Here is a 25,876-nt window from a genome sequence, read left to right on the forward strand (position 1 = left end):
ATACTGTTAGGGTTTGCGGAACGCACCGAATATATTTATTGATGTGATTGGTGCGTTCGCAACCCGGGATCCACCGTACAGGAAATATTCTGCCGCTAAGTGAATGGCGGCACAATATGGCGGTATTAACCAACTCTGTTAGCTTCACAGAGTGGCCGACAAAGCAAAGCTCTGGGCCCTGTTAACTCTCACAGAGACACAGGCTAACTACCCAGAAGAGAGCAGTCAGTGGTCATGCATGCACACAACACTCCTCGCCGGAGGTGCCAGCATTCTAGGGGCTTATTTCAGCCGGGTCCCTGAATACTCTCATACACAATCTCCTCGCCGGAGGTGCCAGCATTCTAGGGGCTTATTTCAGCTGGGTCCCTGAACACATTCTCGCATATGACCACAGTGGCGCAAAGCATGTAACTTTAGAAGATACTAGCGCATGGCCGTGCGGCCATGCAAGCCTTAAATAGCTGCAGCACGTACAAGACCTTCCTAAAGAGGACCAATGAGACTGCTACAGAGCCTGCGTACCTACAGGACCTTCCTAGAAAGACCAATAGATTTGGCTGCAGTACCTGAACATGTGACCCTTGATCTTTCCCTGGGCATGCTCAGTGTGTGCAAAGCAGGACATAGTCCCAGAAAAGCCTGTTCGCCGCAGATCAGTGCAGGGTAAAATAGCAGAGCCTGGAGAGGCAGCAATAAGCCTTTGCACAGAATCAGACTCAGTGAGATGCTGGGACCGACGTCTCCGCTGAGCAGGCTCCACTGCGACCGATGGAGAATGGGAGACCGCTGCAGACACGTATCGAGATTCCCCCTGTGCAGCAGAGGAAACTCGACTCCTAACAAATAAACAAGGCAAAACAAAATGCTTTATCGTCATACCGCCGAACAAAAAGTGGAGTAAAGCGCGATCAAAAAGACAAATATAAATAAATATGGCTCAGCTGAAAAATGTATCCTGTCTTGCAAAGGCAATCTGTCATACAGCTCCATAAATGGAAAAATAAAAAATTATAGCTCTCAGAATAAAGCGATGCAAAAGTTATGAAATAGAAAGCGATTAAAAAATGTAATGTGCCTGAAAATGGTATAAAAAATAATGTCAACTCGTCCTGGAAAAAAAAAGCCATCAAATGACTCTGTCGGTCAAAATATGCAAAAAATTATAGCTCTCAAAATATAGGGATTCAAAAACTAGTTTGTGCAAAAAAAGAAAGTTTTTTAGTGTGTGACTGCAGCCAAACCAATATAAATCTGGTATTGCTGTAATCACACCGATCTGAAAAATAAAGTCACCTGATCACTTACAGTGGGGAAAAAAAGTATTTAGTCAGCCACCAATTGTGTAAGTTATTCCATTTAAAAAGATGAGAGGCATGTAATTGACATCATAGGTAGACCACAACAATGAGAGTCAAAATGAGAAAACAAAGCCAGAAAATCACCTCGCATGAGGAACAGTGCTTTGCGCTGAGCTCTTACATTTGTGTTTCTATGTAAATCTCTGAAATATATGATTCAGATAGAACACCCTGCGGAAGATTCCCTATAATGAGGCAGATGGAGGTACTGTGGATGCCGTCTGGACTTTTTAGGTGTGCATAAAAGTGCAGTTGGCCACATTTTTGTGCACTTCTGACAAAAAGGACGCAGCTGAACAGAGTCCAGATGGAGTCCACAGTAACTCTGCTGCCTCATTTGAGTGAATTAATCCCTCGGGGGTTTCATTTGAATCACGTGACTCAGAGATTTTGATGGAATCCCCAATGTAAGTGCTCAGCATAGAGCATAGGATAAATGTGATCCCAAACATTATGTAAAATGTCCCTAACAAAAGTTTCAACTCAATCCACAAAAAAGGCAATTCCACACTCAGGTCTGTCATCTGTTAACGGAAATATAGGGAACTGCCACGTAACTGGCAGTACAAAGGCTCTGGAAAAGCGACATGGCTCCTAACCCTCCAAAAGAAATTTAGCAAATTCTACGCTCCCAAATCCAAATGCCTCCCTCCCTTTTTAGCCCCAGTGTGTCTAAACAACATATAGCGTCTACATCTCTGGCATTTCTGTAGTGATGAGAGCCCGCCTAATTTACAAGTGCATGTCTCCAGAAGCATATGTTGGGGAAAATCTACTGTTTGGGCACACAGCAGGGCTTGGAAGGGAAGGAGCGCCATTTGACTTTTTGAATGTAAAATAAATAATTTTAGCTCCAAATTTTGCATTTACGTAAGGGTAAAAGGAGAAAATGTGCCATACAATTTGTTGTGCAGTTTCTCCTGAGTACGTCGATACCCAATATGTGGAGGAAAACAACTGTTTGAGCGCATGGAAGGGCTTGGATGGGAAGGAGTGCCATTTGACTTTTGGAATCCAAAATTTGATGGAATAATTAGCGGCTGCCATGTCGTGTTTAGCGACCCCCTGATGTGCTTAAACAGTGTAAACCCCCCGCAAGTGACACCATTTTGGAAACTAGACCCTTATGGAACGTATGTAGATGTGTATTGAGCATCTTGAACCCACAGGTGGTTCACAGAAGTTTATAGCGTAGAGCCTTGGAAATAAAATAAATCACATTTTGCCCAAATAAATCTTTTTTAGCTCCATATTTTCATAAGGGTAAGGCTGGGGTCACACTAAACATATGGAAAACCGGTCCTAGTCTCCCTGCCAACAGTTGCACAAGTGTTCTCTGTATGGTCATCCTTGTGTAATGTGTTTGCAATGTGATGATGGGATTTTCTAGTACCTATGCATCCGTATGACATCAGTATGACATCCATATGACATGCGTATGGCTTTACATTTCTCACTGCTTTTCTCCATTGAATTTAATGGCTCAATAGGCAGAAATGTGGAAAATGTGTGCCTATTTGTCGCAAGCTAGACGTTATGATATGGGTTGAACTAGATGGACATGTTAGGTTATGTTAGGATATGGGATGAAATAGATGGACTTAAAGGGCCACTGTCACCCCCCTTCTGCCGTTATAAACTAAAAGAGCCACCTTGTGCAGCAGTAATGCTGCATTCTAACAATATACTGATAGCTGATTGTGCCTCCTCATACAGTATACAGTACAGTACAGTATACAGACGCTGGAAGGCGGGGGACCTGGGTGACAGGCTGACACATGCAGTGCGCATGCCCAGGAATCCTAGCCCCGCACTGTGCATAATGCATAACACACTGCGGGACTGGGATTCCCAAGGTGGGCGGCCGCAATGCCTGCACAGGCGCAGTCTGCAAGCCTGGCTGGGACGTCACACGGCCAGAGCTTAAACACAGCACAGGTGCCGGTTTTGAAGAGAAAAAAGCACGGAGGGGGTGGCGCTGAAAGCCCCTGAAGATTTGAGTGACGGCAGAGTAGCGGTTCAAGCTGGGGAGTGAGGACCCGCCTCCCTGGCTAAAGACAGGTAATTTGGCTAAGTTTCAAAATGCTTTATTTTGGGAATACTTGAACCAAAAACTAAAAGAGCCACCTTGTTAGAATGCAGCATTACTGCTGCACAAGGTGGCTCTTTTAGTTTATAACGGCTGGAGGGGGTGACAGTGGCCCTTTAAAGTCTTCCTTTAACCTTAAAAACTATGTCACTATGTTACTATGAATGGTCCGTGTGGTGTCCGAGTTTCTTACAACCATAGGCTTGCATTGGTGATTCTCGGACGTTATATACGTACAATCGCAGCATGCTGCGATTTTATACGCACATCGAATACGCCTGAGAAAAACTACGGTGATGTGAGATGCCCCATAGATTAACACTGGTCTGAGTGCGATGCAATTTTCATTCCACTTTGTCACCCATGTACTCTATGACTAAGGCCTCTTTCACACTTGCGTCGTGTGGCATCCGTCACAATCCGTCGTTTTGGGAAAAAACGGATCCTGCAAATGTGCTCGCAGGATGCGTTTTTTTCCCATAGACTTGTATTAGCGACAGATGGCCACACGTCGCGTCCATCGTGCAACGGATCCATCGTGTTTTGGCGGACTGTCTGCACGAAAAAAGGTCAAGTGAACGTTTTTTTGTCTGTTGTGTCTGCCATTTTGTACCACGCAGCGCGGCCAAAACTCCGCCCCCTCCTCCCCGGACTTCAGAATGGGCAGCGGATGCATCCGCTGCCCACGTTCTGCACAAATTTCACAACATGTGTTGGTACAGCGCGCCGACCGCTTAGCGACGGACCCGTTCCGACGCAAGTGTGAAAGAGGCCTAAGGGCACACCAGTGCCAGAAACACGTCAGTGTTCTCTGCTAACGTGAAGTTTTTATTCCTTTTGAATGTGAAATAAAATTTTCAAGACTTTTTAAACAGAGGTGCTTTCCTCCTTCATACATTTTTGTTCTATGAGTGCTGAACACTTTTCACCCACATCCATAGTTGTGTTAGGTGTCTTCATACTGGAAATGTAGTCTGCCTTTTTTCTCACCTTCTTCTTCCCACACCCTGTAGAGAAATATTCACCCTGTTTGTGTTTAAAGCAAAATGTTTTAAGTTTCCTGCCTACACACATTTCTTTATACGTTTCTCATGAAGGGGTTGTCCAACAAAATAAAAACTTTTTTTTCGGTTTGGATATGTAGCGCCCCCACTGCCGCAGGGCCGAGGGGTACCCGGTACCGGGCCTCTGAGTCTCTGCTCTGGGGTTGTCACGGTGGCTAGACCCGGTCCGTGTCCCTGCTGAGGGGCGTACAGTAATAGATGTGGATAGTGGTGGTGGTGCGGTGCAGTAAATAACGAGGACACCAGGTTGCAGTCTCTTTACCTCTTTACTGAAGGTCTCTGGGTCCTCAGTCCGGAATATGGCTCACCAGGCTGTGCAAGTCCGGCCGGTCCAATGGCACCTTCAGAGTTCTCTTTGCAGGTGGAAATCTGTGCCTTCCTGCTAGCGCTATGTGTTGTGGTCCTCCCCTGCTGTGCTTACGGGATAGTCCCCACAACTGTTGTGTCTGTTTCTCGTGTTCCCTCACAACTCGATTAGATGATCTGCTAATCCGTCCCTCCCGGTGTTATGGTTGGGACGCACCCGTATGACGGGTAGGCTCGGAGCTCTTCCGGGACCCTAGAGTCGCCCCTCTCCACAGGTTGCCCCCTATGTCTTCTTAGGTGATTTAGGTGAGACAGCCCGCCTATGACTGACTGTCCTGCCATTGGTTTGAAGTATTGCCTGAAGCTATATATAGAAATACTTCCTCGGCGTTCCGGCCGCCGGTTGTGCACCTCAGTAGGATGTTGCCTCGGTCTTACAGCACGACTCCTACTGGTATTCTCCTTCTCGCTTTGATCTTGTTTCTCACTCAGCACAATATATCTAGCTTCTGATCCTTTCTTAGGGCACCACCGCTATGCTGAGCAGGCACGGTCCCGTGACGTTCTTTCTCGTTGCCAGGCCTCTGTCAGGGTCCCAAACCTGACAGGGACCCTACCGAATCTTCCCCCACAACACCCTCTGCCACAAGGTGTTGCCTGGTTCCAACCCAGTCAGCTTTCTGAACTAACTTCCTGCCTGACCCCCAGTTTACCCACACGGTGAGGAGTGGCCTAATAAATAGCACCCTTAGCTCCCCCTGGAGGCCCGACTGTGAAATATATTGGTGTATGTGATACCTGGTCAGATGAACTCCTTCAGTGCCATCAGACGTACCATAGCCCCCCTTAGCGGCGGAGCCACAGTACTGCAACGACCAGGACTCTGGGGCGCTGCACTCCCCCCGGTTAAATCCAGTACTCCTGGACTGGGAAGAAAACAACAATACATGTCAGCAAAAAGACATACAATTCTTTGTGAGTGCAATAACAATAAGCATATTTGAACAGAGCTTCCCTTTATGGGAGGTGAGGACACTTAAACGTTACAAACATGGTTAAATACTTTTAAATAACTTTTCTTACCCAACCGGGTATTCTACTAAGTGCAAAATTTTTAAACATTAATTCAGCATTGCCTTTAAGGATGTACACTCTGAATCCACTAAAGACCTTCTTATAACACATTATAAGGCTTAAGCAACTGTGCTACATTCTCCTACTTTACGTCTGCAGGACCGCCTGTCCTAAACGCTCCAGACCTACTGCCTCTCCTTTCTATTACAGGACCGCTCCTTTCCGCCCGAGCCTACTGTCCTTCCACTACTATACACAGTATAGAACATATTTTTCTTTCAATTTGAGATCACTGAGCCATCTCTATTTGGCTCCTAAGAGGACTCACCACTAACCCCTACGGGTTCACTTCCTGTCCTCATTCTGCTATTAACATTATTGAACATTTCCTACAATCAACTAATTGGTTACATTTAACTTTCACATATCAACATTATTACTTCTTCTTTTAAAGCATCATTATCACTTTACTGTTTTAAGGCAATACTACTCGTAAGTGCACAGGTAAACATCCCCTTTAACCCCTTCCCGACCTTTGACGCCACGTAGGCGTCATGAAAGTCGGTGCCAATCCGACCTATGACGCCTATGTGGCGTCATGGCGGGAATGCTTCCCTGCGGGTCCGGTGACCGGGGTCATTCAAATGTCACCGTACCCGCAGGTGCAGGGGGACCTGTACTTCACCCCAGGGGGGGTGGCTTTGCCCCCCCGGGTGTACGATCGCTCCCGGTGACATTTTTTTAACCCCCTCCAGCTCTGATTGGAGCTAGCGTCCTTGTGACGCTAGCTCTCCAATCAGACCTGGAGGGGCGGAGTAAAATAGCTCTGTCCTCGTTCTCCAGACTCATCCCGTTGCTGGAAGCTGGAGAACGAGGACCCTCCACTCATATCTCCCCCCGATCGCCGCCGATTGCCGCCGCTGCCGCTCCTCTTGCCGCGTGTGCCGCCACCGCTTGTGTTCCTGCCGCCGCCGCCGCTGCCGCCTGTGCTCCTGCTGCCACCGCCAGGTACTCCCCTCTCTGCCATCTACCTCTGCGCTCTGCTCCCCTGATCACCCTCCCCCCGATCTTACCCCCTGCCCCCCTTTTCAACCCCCCCCTGCTGCTGCTGCCAGCTCCATCATCCCAGCTCCCCTAGCTCCTGACAGCCCCCGCCTGCCCCCTGGTGATCACCCCCTGCCCCGGTGATCACCCCCTGCCCCCCTGATCACCCCCCGCCCCCCTGATCACGCCCCCCCCGCCCCCCTGATCACCCCCCTGCCCCCCTGATCACCCCCTGCTGCTGCCGCAGATTTCATCTGCTCCTGCTGCATTGCTTCAGCCCCCCCATGCCTGACAGCCCCCTCCTGCCCCTCGGTGTTCACCCCCTGCCCCCCTAATCACCCCCTGCCCCCCTGATCACCCCCTGCCCCCCTGATCACCCCCTGCCCCCCTGATCACCCCCGATCACCCCCTGCTGCTGCCGCTGATTCCATCTGCTGTTGCATCGCTTCTGCCCCACCTGACAGCCCCCTCCTATCCCCCAGTGATCACCCCCTGCCCCCCTAATCACCCCCTGCCCCCCTAATCACCCCCTGCCCCCCTGATCACCCCCCGTCCCCCTGATCACCCCTGCTGCTGCCGCTGATTCCTTTTGCTGCTGCTACTGCATCGCCTCTGCCCCCCGCGCCTGTCAGCCCCCTCCTGCCTCCCCTGATCACCCCTACCCCCCTGATCACCCCCTGATCACCTCCCATCCCCCTGATCACCTCCCGTCCCCCTGATCACCCCCCGTCCCCCTGATCACCCCCCGCTGCTGCCGCAGATTCCATCTGCTGCTGCTACTGCATCGCCTCTGCCCCCCCACGCCTGACAGCCCCCTCCTGTCCCCCGGTGTTCACCCACTTCCCCCCTGATCACCCCCTGATCACCCCCTGCTGCTGCTGCCGCCGATTCCATCTGCTGCTGCATCGCCTCTGCCCCCGCGCGCCTGACAGCCCCCGCGCGCCTGACAGCCCCCCGCGCGCCTGACAGCCCCCCGCGCGCCTGACAGCCCCCGCGCACCTGACAGCCCCCTCCTGCAGTGGAAAGTTTCACCAAACACTCGCACATACACACACTCACACTATAATAAAGTTTATTTTACACACACCACACACACAATGTCCCGCTCATCCCAGTCCCAGTCACAAAGGCTGTACTCAGCTGAGGAGGCATATTCCTTTCTTGCCTCCGAAGCTGATAGTGAGGGTGAGGACCCCACTTTTCTGTATTCCTCCCCCTCTTCCTCCTCCAGTGACACGGACTCGCCACCCCCAAGATGTCGCAGGACGAGAAATCGCCCAGAGCCCAGCGGAGGAGAGCCGGAGCCCAGGGGAGAAGACACACAGCCAAGGGTGAGTATCCCCCAACCTAGTGCTAGTCACGCCCAACCTAGCACTAGTGCCCCCACCTGGACCCCCGTCCCTCAAAACTTTGCTCCACAGATTCCTGATTTCATTCCCCAATCAGGAATCCAATTTGAGACTGCCAACCTCAGGGAAATAGACTTTTTCAAAGTCTTTTTCTCCGAGTCAATTGTCAGTCTCATGGTGGAGCAAACAAATTTGTACGCCCTGCAATTTTTTGCCGAAAACCCAAGTTCATCATTTACTACTTGGAATCCCGTTGACTCCGTAGAAATGATGAAATATTGGGGACTGGTCCTTCACATGGGGATTGTGAAGAAACCAGAAATTCGCCAATACTGGAGTACTGATATTTTATATCAAACTCCAGTATATGGCATGGTTATGATTCGCAAACGCTTTGAGGCGATTCATAAATTTCTTCATTTTAGGGACAACACTGACATCCTTCCCCGCGATGACCCGAATTTTGACAGACTGTTCAAAATTCGGCCTGTCATCGAACACTTCAGCAACAAGTTTGCTGAAGTGTACAATCCCCAAAGGGAAATTTGTGTGGATGAATCCCTCATCCACTTCAAAGGGCGGCTTCAGTTCCGTCAGTACCTGCCCAGCAAACGGGCAAGGTACGGGATTAAGCTCTATAAGCTCTGCGAGAGTACCTCAGGGTACACGCTTAGCTTTAGAGTTTATCAAGGAAAGGACAGCAGTATCCAGCCCCCAGAATGTCCACCCGCTCTGGGGGTGAGTGGGAAAATAGTGTGGGATTTGGTTCACCCACTGCTTGATAAAGGTTACCATCTGTACGTTGATAACTTTTATACAAGCATCCCACTCTTTCAATCCCTCTCTGCCAGAGCTACCGTCGCTTGCGGTACTGTGCGCAGAAACAAGAGGGGTCTCCCTTTGTCGCTAATTGAGCAGGCTCTCCCAAAGGGTGAGAGCCGGGCCCAATCTAGCGGCAACATGCTTGTGGTCAAGTTCAAAGACAAAAGGGACGTCTTTTTCTTGACCACAATCCATGGTCCCGGCACCACGGCCACCACCGTTCGAGGTACCCCAGCACAGGTCCACAAACCGGACTGTGCCCTGGGGTACAACAAACACATGGGGGGAGTTGATCTTTCTGATCAAGTCCTCCAGCCCTATAGTGCCATGCGGAAAACGAAGGTGTGGTATAAAAAACTGGCTGTGCACATCGTACAAATGGCACTATATAACGCATACGTGCTATCACGATGTGCAGGCCAGACCAACAACACCTTCCTTCAGTTCCAGGAGGTGGTGATAAAGGCCCTGATGTTTGGAGGCGAGGAAGGAGCGGGCCCCAGCACCACTGGAACTCAAGGTTCCCGTGTGGTACCAGGGCAACATTTTCCCTGTGAGGGGAGAGCAAAAAAAAGGTGCCGGGCGTGCTATAAAAGGGGGATAAGAAGGGAAACTCGTTTCCAATGTGAAACGTGTCCCGACAAACCTGGACTGTGTTTGAATGAATGCTTCAGAATTCATCACACGTCCGTGGACTAGCCACATCCTGATATTCCACTACAGAACTCACCCACACCAGGCTGATATACACAACACCACACACACACCAACCTGACGTACACTACACCACACACCAACCTGACGTACACTACACCACACACCCCAACCTGACGTAGTGTACGTCAGGTTGGTGTGTATGGCATAGTGTACGTCAGGTTGGTGTGGTATAGTGTACGTCAGGTTGGTGTGTGTGTATGGTGTACGCTACACCACACACACCAACCTGACGTACACTACACCACACACCAACCTGATGTACACTACACCACACACCCCAACCTGACGTAGTGTACGTCAGGTTGGTGTGTATGGCGTAGTGTACGTCAGGTTGGTGTGGTATAGTGTACGTCAGGTTGGTGTGTGTGTATGGTGTACGCTACACCACACACACCAACCTGACGTACACTACACCACACACCAACCTGACGTACACTACACCACACACCCCAACCTGACGAAGTGTGTCAGGTGGGTGTGTATGGCGTGTACGTCAGGTTGGTGTGTAGTTTGGTATAGTGTATGTCAGGTTGGTGTGTGTGGTGAATACTACACCACACACACCAACCTGACATACACTACATACCTTCCACACGCAACATGGTGTCCGCTAATGATTGGAGCTAATTTTCCATTCAAAAAGTGAAATGGCGCTCCTTCCCTTCCGAGCCTTGCCGTGCGCCCAAACAGTGGTTTACCCCCACATGCGAGGTATCGGTGTACTCAGGAGAAATTGCCCAACAAATTTTAGCATCCATTTTATCCTGATGCCCATGTAAAAATGAAAAAAATTGAGGCTAAAATAAATTTTTTGTGAAAAAAAAGTACTTTTTCATTCTTATGGATCAATTTGTGAAGCACCTTGGGGTTCAAAGTGCTCAATATGCAGCTAGATAACTTCCTTGGGTGGTCTAGTTTCCAAAATGGGGTCACATGTGGGGGAGCTCCAATGTTTAGGCACACAGGGGCTCTCCAAACGCGACATGGTGTCCGCTAAAGATTGGAGCTAATTTTCCATTCAAAAAGTGAAATGGCGCTCCTTCCCTTCCGAGCCTTGCCGTGCGCCCAAACAGTGGTTTACCCCCACATGCGAGGTATCAGTGTACTCAGGAGAAATTGCCCAACAAATTTTAGCATCCATTTTATCCTGATGCCCATGTAAAAATGAAAAAAATTGAGGCTAAAATAAAATTTTTGTGAAAAAAAAGTACTTTTTCATTCTTATGGATCAATTTGTGAAGCACCTTGGGGTTCAAAGTGCTCAATATGCAGCTAGATAACTTCCTTGGGTGGTCTAGTTTCCAAAATGGGGTCACATGTGGGGGAGCTCCAATGTTTAGGCACACAGGGGCTCTCCAAACGCGACATGGTGTCCGCTAAAGATTGGAGCTAATTTTCCATTCAAAAAGTCAAATGGCGCTCCTTCCCTTTCGAGCCTTGCCGTGCGCCCAAACAGTGGTTTACCCCCACATGCGAGGTATCGGTGTACTCAGGAGAAATTGGCCAACAAATTTTAGCATCCATTTTATCCTGATGCCCATGTAAAAATGAAAAAAATTGAGGCTAAAATAAATTTTTTGTGAAAAAAAAGTACTTTTTCATTCTTATGGATCAATTTGTGAAGCCCCTTGGGGTTCAAAGTGCTCAATATGCAGCTAGAAAACTTCCTTGGGTGGTCTAGTTTCCAAAATGGGGTCACATGTGGGGGAGCTCCAATGTTTAGGCACACAGGGGCTCTCCAAACGCAACATGGTGTCCGCTAAAGATTGGAGCTAATTTTCCATTCAAAAAGTGAAATGGCGCTCCTTCCCTTCCGAGCCTTGCCGTGCGCCCAAACAGTGGTTTACCCCCACATGCGAGGTATCGGTGTACTCAGGAGAAATTGCCCAACAAATTTTAGCATCCATTTTATCCTGATGCCCATGTAAAAATGAAAAAAATTGAGGCTAAAATAAAATTTTTGTGAAAAAAAAGTACTTTTTCATTCTTATGGATCAATTTGTGAAGCATCTTGGGGTTCAAAGTGCTCAATATCCATCTAGATAACTTCCTTGGGTGGTCTAGTTTCCAAAATGGGGTCACTTGTGGGGGAGCTCCAATGTTTAGGCACACAGGGGCTCTCCAAACGCGACATGGTGTCCGCTAAAGATTGGAGCTAATTTTCCATTCAAAAAGTCAAATGGCGCTCCTTCCCTTCCGAGCCCTGCCGTGCCCCCAAACAGTGGTTCCCCCCCACATATGAGGATTCAGCGTACTCAGGACAAATTGGCCAACAACTTTTGGGTTCCAGTTTCTCCTTTTACCCTTGGGAAAATAAAAAAAATGTTGCTAAAAGATCATTTTTGTGACTAAAAAGTTAAATGTTCATTTTTTCCTTCCATGTTGCTTCTGTTGCTGTGAAACAACTGAAGGGTTAATAAACTACTTGAATGTGGTTTTGAGCACCTTGAGGGGTGCAGTTTTTAGAATGGTGTCACTTTTGGGTATTTTCAGCCATATAGAACCCTCAAAGTGACTTCAAATGTGAGGTGGTCCCTAAAAAAATGGTTTTGTAAATTTTGTTGTAAAAATGAGAAATCGTTGGTCAAATTTTAACCCTTATAACTTCCTAGCAAAAAAAAAATTTGTTTCCAAAATTGTGCTGATATAAAGTAGACATGTGGGAAATGTTATTTATTAACTATTTTGTGTCACATAACTCTCTGGTTTAACAGAATAAAAATTCAAAATGTGAAAATTGCGAAATTTTCAAAATTTTCGCCAAATTTGCATTTTTTTCACAAATAAACGCAAAAATTATCGACCTAAATTTACCAATAACATGAAGCCCAATATGTCACGAAAAAACAATCTCAGAATCGCTAGGATCCGTTGAAGCGTTCCTGAGTTATTACCTCATAAAGGGACACTGGTCAGAATTTCAAAAAACGGCAAGGTCATTAAGGGCAAAATAGGCTGGGTCATGAAGGGGTTAAGAGGGGACCAAGTCTCTATGAGGTAGTGCACTTTTCAAGCTGCAAGTCCATATGCAGCAAGGACTCCAGTACAAGTTCCAAGAACCGTATCTTCGCAAAGAGTCCGTCTTTTACATAAAACCAGTAGAGAGCACCTTTAAGAAGGTGCAAACTATATACAAGAAGTTTGTATCATGCATTGTTCATGATTCAGCAGTTCTGGATAACTTGTGTAAACGTAGAAAACAAACAAAAACAATAGGGATCCCGGGTCAACAAAGGGATCCCTTTAAGAGTAACCCTAGATGGGTTTTAGCAGCAAAGTAGCAGAAAACAAACAGTTTGAAGAACTATTTACATATTCAGAGATTTAAGATCTTACTCTTGTGGTGCAGAAGGTGGTTTCCTTCCGGGCCTCACCAGACCAACGGGTCGCGCTGCCGATCCAAGGAGCGGTTCCTGCCCCAGCAATGACAGGATCCCTCGCCGTGACGCCCTTCTCACTAATGGACCGGCACGCCCCCAAGGTACGTGGTGGGTCCGGGTTCCCCGCTGCTCCGCAGGGACAGGTTCCATCGCCTTTTCGGCAGGAGGTTTGTCTTCTGATGTTCCGGCAGCGGCCTGGAGTGCGACGCACCGCTGGACGCCCCGAGCTATCCAGCCAGCTTCACCTGTTTCTCTCCTCCACCTGGTGTAGGTCACAGCATCACCTGGCTCCAGGTCGCGAGCGAACCTTCCTCTGCAGGGCTCCACTTCCTCCCGGTCTACACGGACCTGTAGCGGCTCCCCAATCTCCTGTATAACTCTCCTTCCGTGTCGGGAGTTAAAGGACACCACTACACCCCAGTGTGACGGTGGGGTTTCTTCCTCGCTGGTCAGGTCAATCTGGGCTGCAGGCTGGGGCCGGCTCCGCCACGCCATCATCAAGCGCCGCAGGTGTTCATCCTCCGGCAGGATTCTCATGCCCTGTGTCTGCAGCGTACCTTCAGCCGCGGCCGGGTTGGGAGGAGCAGGGGACACCGGAGACAGGCGGACCTCCGTGGGCTGGCCCAGCCGAGCGAGCACGCGGGCATCAGCCTCCAAGCAGCGTGCTATCTGTCGGGCCTCGGCTGCGGCCACACACTCCTCGGACATTTGCCAGTTAGGTCGACCCATCGGTGGTTCCGTGAGGGCCAGTCCCCGCAACGATGGCATCTCCGAGGCTGTGTCCGGTGATGCGGCTTCATGCCGAGTCGGGTCATCCCCACGCGCTGCTCCCTGCGTCGCCATCTTTATCTCCTCCCCAGCGTCTTCTTCCCGCGGTCTCTTTCGTGGGCGGCCCCGTCTCCATGGTCTCCACCCTCCAAACAGGATCAGGAGGCGGACCTCGGCTGTTGATGGACACGTCCTCAGGACACAGAAATATTTAGACTGGGCGGCCATCGTCGTTCGCACTCTCCAGCTTGCCTACGCCCACTCCACGCCCCTCTTCTTCTCCTGCGCTGTAATGGCGGCGGTTTTGGCGGGGACTTTTGGCGGCAAGTGGCAATCCACAGTCTTTGCAATAAAGTACAGTCCAAGCACAGTAAATCACAGTTCCAAGGCACACATGACCTGATTCTTCAGGCTTAAGTAGATCCTGTTTGTGACGCCAAGTTGTAGCGCCCCCACTGCCGCAGGGCCGAGGGGTACCCGGTACCGGGCCTCTGAGTCTCTGCTCTGGGGTTGTCACGGTGGCTAGACCCGGTCTGTGACCCTGCTGAGGGGCGTACAGTAATAGATGTGGATAGTGGTGGTGGTGCGGTGCAGTAAATAACGAGGACACCAGGTTGCAGTCTCTTTACCTCTTTACTGAAGGTCTCTGGGTCCTCAGTCCGGAATACGGCTCACCAGGCTGCGCAAGTCCGGCCGGTCCAATTACACCTTCAGAGTTCTCTTTGCAGGTGGAAATCTGTGCCTTCCTGCTAGCGCTATGTGTTGTGGTCCTCCCCTGCTGTGCTTACGGGATAGTCCCCACAACTGTTGTGTCTGTTTCTCGTGTTCCCTCACAACTCGATTAGATGATGTTCTGCTAATCCGTCCCTCCCGGTGTTATGGTTGGGACGCACCCGTATGACGGGTAGGCTCAGAGCTCTTCTGGGACCCTAGAGTCGCCCCTCTCCACAGGTTGCCCCCTATGTCTTCTTAGGTGATTTAGGTGAGACAGCCCGCCTATGACTGACTGTCCTGCCGTTGGTTTGAAGTATTGCCTGAAGCTATATATAGAAATACTTCCTCGGCGTTCCGGCCGCCGGTTGTGCGCCTCAGTAGGATGTTGCCTCGGTCTTACAGCACGACTCCTACTGGTATTCTCCTTCTCGCTTTGATCTTGTTTCTCACTCAGCACAATATATCTAGCTTCTGATCCTTTCTTAGGGCACCACCGCTATGCTGAGCAGGCACGGTCCCGTGACGTTCTTTCTCGTTGCCAGGCCTCTGTCAGGGTCCCAAACCTGACAGGGACCCTACCGAATCTTCCCCCACAACACCCTCTGCCACAAGGTGTTGCCTGGTTCCAACCCAGTCAGCTTTCTGAACTAACTTCCTGCCTGACCCCCAGTTTACCCACACGGTGAGGAGTGGCCTAATAAATAGCACCCTTAGCTCCCCCTGGAGGCCCGACTGTGAAATGTATTGGTGTATGTGATACCTGGTCAGATGAACTCCTTCAGTGCCATCAGACGTACCATAGGCCCCCTTAGCGGCGGAGCCACAGTACTGCAACGACCAGGACTCTGGGGCGCTGCAGATACATTTAAAATAAAAAATTGAGTCATACTCGCCTACCAACAATCTTGTGCATCCAGTGGAGGCTGATCTGGAGATTGGTGGTGACTCAAAAAGTGATGTTTGCTCCCATTGGAAGTCACAAACTGCTGAAACCTGTCAGGTGACTAGAAAACTGCCTCTACAAATGCTTCTTCGATTAGGTGCTGCTCTAGTCACCTGACCACTGCAGTCCATCACAGGTTTCAGCAGTCTTGTGACTTACAAATAGAGAAATCATTGTTTACTGAGCCTTCATAGACCCCTGCTGGATCCACTGGTAGGTCAATATACCCTATTTTTTATATTATAAGCATCCATGCCTTAAAATGTTTTTCTTCTGGGCCTTAAAATGTTTTTCTTCTGGTGTTTTAGCAAGTGAATGGAGTGAACTGCAATACAAGTCTAATGCTTCTTTTCTTTCTTTTCTTTTTAGGGACCACTTATTGTCACTGAAGAACTTCATTCTTTGAGTTTTGAGACACAGCTTTGTCAGCCTGGTTTGGTTGTGGATTTGGAGGTACAGTATCTATAAAATTATAGCTAGCCTAGAAAGCGCGAAATATACAGTCCACATACTGATCTTGACGAGAATACAATATTTATTAGAATAAATATGACACTGAATATGAGTTTGAATGTTTTAAAGTGATATTTTATATTTGAAAACTACAACAGCTAAATTTTAGTTTGTTTTGTGTGAAAAATAAATGAATTAGAGTAAATATATACACCAATTTTTTTGGTTGTTTTCTCATTAGCCAATTTCACACAAACCTAATACAAATAAATATCTGTCCAATTATTCCTCGTGTCCCAGCCCGATTGCAGGTCTTTTTACCAGAACAAACTATCCATAGAAAATGTTGACACTGTAATTAGTTCCACTTCTGTTTTTATCTTATGCCCTATTCACATCAAGTGTTTTCTTATTTACTATTAAGGTACCTTCACATTAAGCGACGCTGCAGCGATAGCGACAACGATGCCGATCGCTGCAGCGTCGCTGTTTGATCGCTGGAGAGCTGTCACACAGACCGCTCTCCAGCGACCAACGATGCCGAGGTCCCTGGGTAACCAGGGTAAACATTGGGTTACTAAGCGCAGGGCCGCGCTTAGTAACCCGATGTTTACCCTGGTTACCAAAGTAAAATGTAAAAAAAAAAAAAAAACAGTACATAGTTACATTTGCGTCCCCCGGCGTCCGCTTCCTGCACTGACTCAGCGCCGGCCCTAACAGCAGAGCGGTGACGTCACCGCTGTGCTGTACTTTCACTTTCACTTTGCGGCGCTCAGTCAGTGTGGGAAGCGGACGCCGGGGGACGCGAAGGTGAGTATGTACTGTTTGTTTTTTTTACATTTTACGCTGGTAACCAGGGTAAACATCGGGTTACTAAGCGCGGCCCTGCGCTTAGTAACCCGATGTTTACCCTGGTTACCAGTGTAAAACATCGCTGGTATTGTTGCTTTTGGTGTCAGACACGACGATACACGCCGGTCTGACGACCAAATAAAGTTCTGAACTTTGTTGAACGACCAGCGATATCACAGCAGGATCCTGATCGCTGCTGCGTGTCAAACTAAACTATATCGCTAGCCAGGACGCTGCAACGTCACGGATCGCTAGCGATATCGTTTAGTGTGAAGGTACCTTTAGTTGTACACCTGGAAACCTGCCAGCAAAGTGAATGAAAATCATGAAGTCTCATGCACATGTTGCAAATTTGTGACTTGCAGATTTTGCGCAGATTTAAATCTGCAGCTTCTCAATTCTTTCAGCATTTTTTCACCCATTGACTTCTAATAAGTTAAAAATGCTATAAAAACACACATCTAAAAATGAATGCAGATTTGCTGCATATTTACTGATTTTTTGTAGCATTTTTTCATGTGTTTTTAGATAGCAGTGAATCCTATAGAGATTATTATCTATTTGGTCTCAGTGTCAATATGAGAGTGAAATGCCCCCTGGGCGTTCCTAGAGCAAATTCATATGGTAACTATTCTCCTGCATGCCAGGGCTGCCAACATGAATTTCAGGGCCCCAGACTGCCAAAATTGAGACTCCGCCAAGGCTGTACCCCAGCTCCGCCCCACCCCTCGAACCTTCCACAGTCCCACCTCCCATTCTGGGAAAAACTCTACTTCTGCTCCACAGTTCCCATCGAGCACCATATCACATACATAGCCATCATGTCACAGGGTTACCGCAACTGAGAGGAGCCAGAAGACCACAATATCTGATTGCTCCTACCCCTAAGCTGAAAAGAAGCACTTCACCTTCGTTTTAAATTTTGTTAGTTTATTTTGGCAGAACAGGGGTTAATTGGCCATGTTGGGAGCTGTGGGAGTCTGAGCTCTCAGCTGTGTTTTTTAGCCACTCCTATCCCATATACAATGCGGGTCCTGATTGAAACCCATGTCAGAGCTAGCTTATGCTGCATGGCTTTCAGGAGTGGTGTTTATATGAGAAGGAGTTTGGAGAAGTTATCTGTGACTGTTGCATGGGTTTGTAAGTGTGATAATTACTTTGGTTAACCCCCATCCTCCACTTCCTGGTGCATTCCTCTCTTGTATGTGAATGAATATTTGTATGCTTCATTTTTTAGTTACCCTTGTTCTCGTTGCTCTGCAGTGCATGGCAGCACCCCTCTTCCCTAGGTGGGGGAAGAGAACACGCGCACAGCTGATTTTGGAGATAAAGCAAGGGTGGAGACCCCAGCATGTTCACCTTCAGAAGTATCCCAGGGAATAGGGTGAGCTAAGGCGCCCCCTAGTGTTAGGGACAGGGACTGAGCCCTACAGCTGAATTGTATCATTAGCTCTGACTGTAACCATTTTTTGGATCCTTTATGGATGCTAGTACTGCTCTGACAGGGCAACTGCAGCAGCTCAGTCTGGAGGTAGCAGATCTGCGCACTGTTGTTTTGAAGCACCCTAATACACCTGGTGTAGTAATCATGTCTCCCAGGCAGGGCCGTATTTAGAATTTCGGCTGCCCTAGGCACTTTTAGCGCTGCCTCCCCCAGGCACTTTTAGCGCTGCCTCCCCCTTTGGTGAGTATGACACTATCGGCAGTGACTTTTGGCAATAATCGCTGATGTGAAAGTCGCCTTTTGCAGCAGATCGGGCAGTTTTTCTGCATGTGCCGCGTAACGGATCACTTACAGCAACACTGCGTTCGGCCTCATTAATTCCCTATGGGATGTGTGGCACTTGCCATGATCTGGAAAATGCGGTGCCATACCTCCCAACTTTTAAAGAAGGGAAGGGTGTACAAAGTTTGCGGCGCACATAGTGTGCCGTGGCAAATTTTAGGCCACACCTCTGACCACACCCATTTCATAACTAGTCACACCCATATCCACGTTCCAACCACACCCATTTAGCACTGCTGATCACACTGTTTTATATACAATAATTATATAAAAAAAAAAATATGGCCACAGTGCTCCATACTGTATAATGGCCAGACATGATGCTCCATACTGTATAATGGCCACACATGATGCTCCATACTGTATAATGGCCACACATGATGCTCCATCCTGTATAAAGACCGCACATGATGCTCCATACTGTATAATGGCCATTGGCCACACATGATGCTCCATACTGTATAACGGCCACATGATGCTCAATACTGTATAATGGCCACACATGATGCTCCATCCTGTATAACGGCCACACATGATGCTCCATCCTGTATAACGGCCACACATGATGCTCCATCCTGTATAACGGCCACACACAGTTCTCCATACTGTATATTGACACCCCCCCTCCTGTATGCATGGCTCATATTCACCTCCCTGTATGCATGGCTCATATTCACCCCCCCCCATGCATGGCTCATATTAACCCCCCTTCTGTATGCATGGCTCATAGTAACCCCCCTTCTGTATGCATGGCTCATATTAACCCCCCTTCTGTATGCATGGCTCATATTAACCCCCCTTCTGTATGCATGGCTCATATTCCCCCCTGTATGCATGGCTCATATTAACCTCCCCCCCTGTATGCATGGCTCATATTAACCCCCCTCCTTCTGTATGCATGGCTCATATTAACCCCCCTTCTGTATGCATGGCTCATATTAACCTCCCCCCTGTATGCATGGCTCATATTAACCTCCCCCCCCCTGTATGCATGGCTAATATTCACCCCCCCCCCCCTGTATGCATGGCTCATATTCACCCCCCCTGTATGCATGGCTCATATTAACCTCACCCCCCCTGTATGCATGGCTCATATTCACCCCTCCCCCCCGTATGCATGGCTCATATTAACCTCCCCCCCTGTATGCATGGCTCATATTAACCTCCCCCCCTGTATGCATGGCTCATATTAACCTCCCCCCTGTATGCATGGCTCATATTAACCTCCCCCCGTATGCATGGCTCATATTAACCTCCCCCCTGTATGCATGGCTCATATTAACCTCCCCCCTGTATGCATGGCTCATATTCACCCCCCCTTCTGTATGCATGGCTCATATTAACCTCCCCCCTGTATGCATGGCTCATATTAACCTCCCCCCCTGTATGCATGGCTCATATTAACCTCCCCCCCTGTATGCATGGCTCATATTAACCTCCCCCCCTGTATGCATGGCTCATATTAACCTCCCCCCCTGTGTGCATGGCTCATATTAACCTCCCCCCCTGTATGCATGGCTCATATTAACCTCCCCCCTGTATGCATGGCTCATATTAACCCCCCCCCCCCCTGTATGCATGGCTCATATTCGCCCCGCCGTATGCGTGGCTCATCTCCCCCCCCGGGCCTGGCTCTGGCTGTATGCGTGGCGCCGCGGCTCACCGGCTCACTGACGCTCCCATCCTGTGTGGCTCGGTTCCCCGTCCACCGCGGGCCTCCTACATCCTCCCCGGCCCCCCCTCCTCCCTGGCTGACGCTGTCAATCATCATTCATACTATATTAGGTCTCTCACTATGGCTGCGTCCACCCAAGCCAAGATATACAGTTTTTTTGTCCTTGATCCTGCGCTCAGGATAACTTCTGGACAGCAAAAGTGTGTATACTGTGTGTCCCGTATAATTTACAAGACACAAAAATGTAACCGCTACACTTGAGCAGTTATGAGAATAAATACTAAACGTTGGATTGGAGCACTGATTGCTTTGGAATTGGTGCACGATGCCGAAGTCCCCGGGTAACCAGGGTAAACATTGGGTTACTAAGCGCAGGGCCGCGCTTAGTAACCCGATGTTTACCCTGGTTACCAGTGTAAATGTGAAAAAAACCAAACACTACATACTTACATTGCCGTGTCTGTCACGTCCCTCGCCTTCAGCTTCCCTGCACTGTGTAAGCGCCGGCCCTAAAGCACAGCGGTGACGTCACTGTTGCTTTACGGCCGGCACTGACACATTCAGTGCAGGAAGCTCTGAGCAGCAGTGCGGACGCCGGGGGACGTGACAGACATCAGAGGGTGAGTAAATAGTGGTTTTTTTAGTGGTTTTTTTTTTACTTTTACAATGGTAACCAGGGTAAATATCTGGTTACTAAGCGTGGCCCTGCGCTTAGTAACCCGATATTTACCCTGGTTACCATTGTAAAACATTGCTGGCATCGTTTCTTTTGCTGTCAAACACGACGATACACGCCGATCTGACGACCAAATAAAGTTCTGGACTTTCAGCAATGACCAGCGATATCACAGCGGGATCCAGATCGCTGCTGCGTGTCAAACACAACGATATCGCTATCCAGGACGCTGCAACGTCACGGATTGTTGTCATTCTCGTTGCAAAGTCATTTAGTGTGAAGGTACCTTAAGGCCATGTGCACACGTTCAGGATTGTTAGCGTTTTTTTCGCGTTTTTTCGCTATAAAAACGTGATAAAAACGCGAAAAAAAAACGCTTACATAAGCCTCCTATTATTTACAGGGTATTCCGCATTTTTGGTGCAAATGTTGCGATTTTTTCCGCGAAAAAAATCGCATAGCGGAAAAAAAAGCAACATGTTCATTAAAAATGCGGAATTGCAGGGATTCCGCACACCTAGGGGTCCATTGATCTGCTTACTTCCCGCACGGGGCTGTGCACACCATGCGGGAAGTAAGCAGATTATATGCGGTTGGTACCCAGGGTGGAGGAGAGGAGACTCTCCTCCACGCACTGGGCACCATATAAGTGGTCAAAAAATAAGAAATAAAATAATAAACAGTCCTATACTCACCCTCGATGTCTTGCCGCCTCCTCGCACGCTGCCGTTCGGTTTCTGTACCTGGTGTGCGCTGAAGGACCTCGCCGAATGACGTCACTGTCCTGTGATTGGTCGTGAGTGGTCATGTGACCGCTCACGTGACCGTGACGTCACAGGAGGTCCTGTGCGCACAGACCAGCTATACGGAACGGACGCCGGTGAGATGTCTGGGTGAGTATAAGCATTTTTTTATTTTTTTTATTATTTTTAAACATTCTATCTTTTACTATAGATGCTGCATAGGCAGCATCTATAGTAAAAAGTTGGTCACACTTGTCAAACGCTATGTTTGACAAGTGTGACCAACCTGTCAGTCAGTTTTCCAAGCGATGCTACAGATCGCAGGGAAAACTTTAGCATTCTGCAAGCTAATTACGCTTGCAGAATGCTAAAAAAACGCGAAAAAAACGGAAAAAAAACGCAAAAAAAAAAATGCGGATTTCTTGCAGAAAATTTCCGGTTTTCTTCAGGAATTTTCTGCAAGAAATCCGCAACGTGTGCACATACCCTAAGGCAGATGCCTTATCTCTTTGTTTTCCTGGGAAGGAGATAAGTGTGAAAGGATACCTATTTTTAAAAAGGGGTGGTAATGGTGTTCATATGCTCCTATCTGGAAAGATAGGTTGTTGACGCTCAGGGGGACGCCCCCCTGCCTGTCCACTTGGTAAACTGTTTGTCCCAATAAATCTCCATCTTAGAGTCCTTAGTGAACATCACAATTCAGTGTTAGCTGGACGCTCTGGTAATTAAGCCACTGCTGATCTGCTTGCTCTGCGTTTTTGGTGGCCAGATGCTCATCAGGATGTCTGGGAGTATGTAGCCGCCTGCAGTGTATGCGCGCATTCTAAGTCCTCTCATACTCGTCCTTCATGGGCTCTCCAACCATTGGAGATTCCCAGCAGACCTTGGACTCACTTGTCGGTCAAGTTTATCATGGATCTATCCGTATTGATGAGGAATACTGTAGTTCTGGTGGTGGTAGATAGATTTAGTAAAATGTTTAATTGTATTGCTTTACCAGCTTTACTTAACGCCAAATCCTTGGCGCAAGTTTTTGTCAGGGAAATAATTAGATTGCATGGGATCCCAACCGATATTGTTTCTGACCGGGGGGTGCAGTTTTTCCCCAAGTTTTGGAGGTCATTTTGCACCCATCCGGGCATCCATTTGTCATTTTCTTCAGCTTTTCGCAGTATAAAGGCAGAACAGGGGTTATTCGGTCATGTTGGAAATCCCTGTGCTCACAGCTGAGCTCAGTTTGCCACTCCCTTCCCCTTTATAATCTGGGCTCTGTTACTCTTCCTTGTCAGAGCAAGCATTTGCTGCATGGCTAACGGTCGGAGAGGAGTACATATGAGAAGGAGAGTTGAAGGAGTTATTAGTGACTTTTGCTTGGTTTGTATGCGTGGTAATTCCTTATCCATCTCTGTTTTTGTTTATTCCCCTACCTTCACACCCCGGTGCATTCCTCTGTTACATGTGAGTGAATATTTTGTATGCCTGAAGTTTTTTGTTGACCCTTGTCCATGCTGCCTTGTTTGCAGAGTTGGTGTACTATGGTGCTCAGTAGTGCACCCGCTTCTCTGGGTGGGGGAAGAGAACAGACGGAGGGCTAACTCAGGAGATAAGGCAAGAGTGGAGGCCCCAGCATCTTCGTCATCTGAAGTATCCTGGGGAGCAGGGCGAGCTAGGGCACACCCTAGTATTAGGGACAGGGAAGAAGCCCCTGGTCACATGTCACCCAACATGCATAGTGTAAAATCAGAGCAGGAGTCAACAGGATAGAATTGATGGATTTCATACAGTTAATACACATAGAATAGATAAATATATAGATGTCAGTAAAATATACAGTTAGTGCAGTGTGTGTGCAGCTTACTGCACATGTATTTAATTATTCAAAGATTATTTTTCTGCAAAAAAATGGTGTTGGCACCCACATAATTTTCTTAACCAGCAGAAGGAAAGCCGACGGCTGGGGACTGATGTTAAAATTCATAGCCTAGGGAGGGGCTATGGATACTGCCCCCAGGCTTAAACATCAGCTCTCAGCTGCCCCTGAAAAAAAGCATTTCTAAGATGTGCCAATTCTGGCACTTAACCTCTCTGTTCCCACATGCCCTGTAGTGGTGGCAAGTGGGATAATGGTTGGGGGGTTGATATCACCTTTGTGTTGTCAGGTGACTTCAAGCCCCGAGGTTATTAATGGAGAGGCGCAGGCCCGGATTGAGCATCTGTCGAGTCGGGCAGATGACCGATGGACCGGCAGGTCCCCACCACAAAGTGGGCCGCTGGCCCTTTAAATCTTCTGTGTGAAGAACCTATGTGTATGTGCTGTCTAGTTGCACATGCTGACAATGGCCGCGGCCGCAGCTGTGATTTACAGGGTCGGCGGCCCATCTTGTGGTGGAGACCTGTGTCAGTTCACGAGTATGGCTACAGCTGTGGCCCTCGTTCGTGCGTTCACACGGTTTGCTGCCCTTCTCAGAGCGGGCAAGCTGGAGACCGCGTGCACAGACAGGGCCAAGTGTTGTGAATTCCGTTCTCGGGCTCCCTCCGGTGGTTGTAAATCGCACTTTTGTGAATTCTGCCCTTGGGCTCCCTCCGGTGGTTTTAAGTGGAACTGCTGCTCCTTGGATTTAGCTTAGCAGCTGCTTCCACTGATCGTCTCTCCTGCTCTGCTATTTAGCCTGGCTCTGATCTTCAGCCAGTGCCAGCTGTCAATGTTTCTTGGTTGGATTCAGATCTCTCCTTGTATTTAATTGATAGTCGGTCCTGTTCAGCAAAGATAAGTCCTTGCTTGTTCATTTGTTGTCCTCTTGCTGTGGACTTAATCATTCAGTTCATTTTATGTTTGCTCTAGTCCAGCTTGTCAGTATTCAATATTCAGTTAAGCTGGAAGCTCTGGGGAAGCAGATTTGCCCTCCACACCGTTAGTCAGGTGTGGAGATCTTTTGTAAACTCTGTGATGGCTTTTTCTAGCTTTTAATACTGACCGCACAGTATCCTTTCCTATTCTGTCTATATAGTTAGAAGTGGCCTCCTTTGCTAAATCCTGGTTTCATTCTGTGTATGTCATTTCCCTCTCCACTCACAGTCCATATTTGTGGGGCACTGTCTGTCCTTTGGGGATTTTCTCTGAGGCAAGATAGCTTTCCTGTTTCCATCTTTAGGGGTAGTTAGTTCTCCGGCTGTGACGAGATGTCTAGGGAGTGACAGGAACATTCCACGGCTACTTCTAGTGTTGTGTTAGGTTCAGGAACTGCGGTCAGTAAAGATACCATCTCCTCAGAGCTCGTCCCATGTTGCTCCTTAACCACCAGGTCATAACAGCCAAGGCAGAAAATTGAAAAGTCTGCCACCGCGGTGCGCAGAGGGTGCCCCCATCTGTGTCTGACGCTGGACTGCCTGTACCAGCGTCAGAGTACACTCACCACTTCCATCAGGATCCTCGCCTCTTCACCGCCGACACTGGACAGTGGACTGCCTCAGCGTTTCATCCTCCATCTCAGGGACTTTAAGTGAGTCCCAAGATGAAAAGGTTTTTTTTTATGTATATACAGCAGTTGCACCTATATAATGTATATAGACTGTTGTATATAAGTATACAATAGAGAAGTGATCCTGCTGTATATAATCACTGTATCACCTGAATAATGTATATACAGCAGTCTATATACATTATATAGGCAATACTGCAACTGATGTGTATATATGTTATATATAGGTGACACTGAGATTTGTGTATGTATGTATGTATATATATATATATATATATATATATATATATATATATATATATATATATATATATATATATATATATATATATATATATGCACACTGCTCAAAAAAAATAAAGGGAACACTACAATACCACATCCTAGATATCACTGAATTAAATATTTCAGTTGCAAATCTTTTTTCATTACATAGTGGTATGTGTTGAGAACAATAAAACATAAAAATTATCAATGTAAATCAATGTAAATCAAAATGAATATCCCATGGAGGTCTGGATTTGGAATGATACTCAAAATCAAAGTGGAAAATGATGTTACAGGCTGATCCAACTTCAGTG

The 25,876-nt window shown here is 48.0% G+C and overlaps 1 protein-coding gene across 3 annotated transcripts in view; it reads left to right on the plus strand.

Moving 5' to 3' along the window:
- The window catches only part of STAT1 (signal transducer and activator of transcription 1), a 2,295,457-nt gene that overhangs the window by 894,650 nt on the left and 1,374,931 nt on the right, over positions 1-25,876 (plus strand). For all 3 annotated transcript variants that reach the window (XM_077275645.1, XM_077275646.1, XM_077275644.1), the window contains exon 15: positions 16,001-16,084. In XM_077275645.1, coding sequence (XP_077131760.1) covers positions 16,001-16,084 — 84 coding nt within the window. The remainder of the gene's footprint in view (positions 1-16,000; positions 16,085-25,876) is intronic.

The sequence above is a fragment of the Ranitomeya variabilis genome, chromosome 7, assembly GCF_051348905.1.
Source record: "Ranitomeya variabilis isolate aRanVar5 chromosome 7, aRanVar5.hap1, whole genome shotgun sequence".
NCBI classification, from domain to species: Eukaryota; Metazoa; Chordata; class Amphibia; order Anura; family Dendrobatidae; genus Ranitomeya; species Ranitomeya variabilis.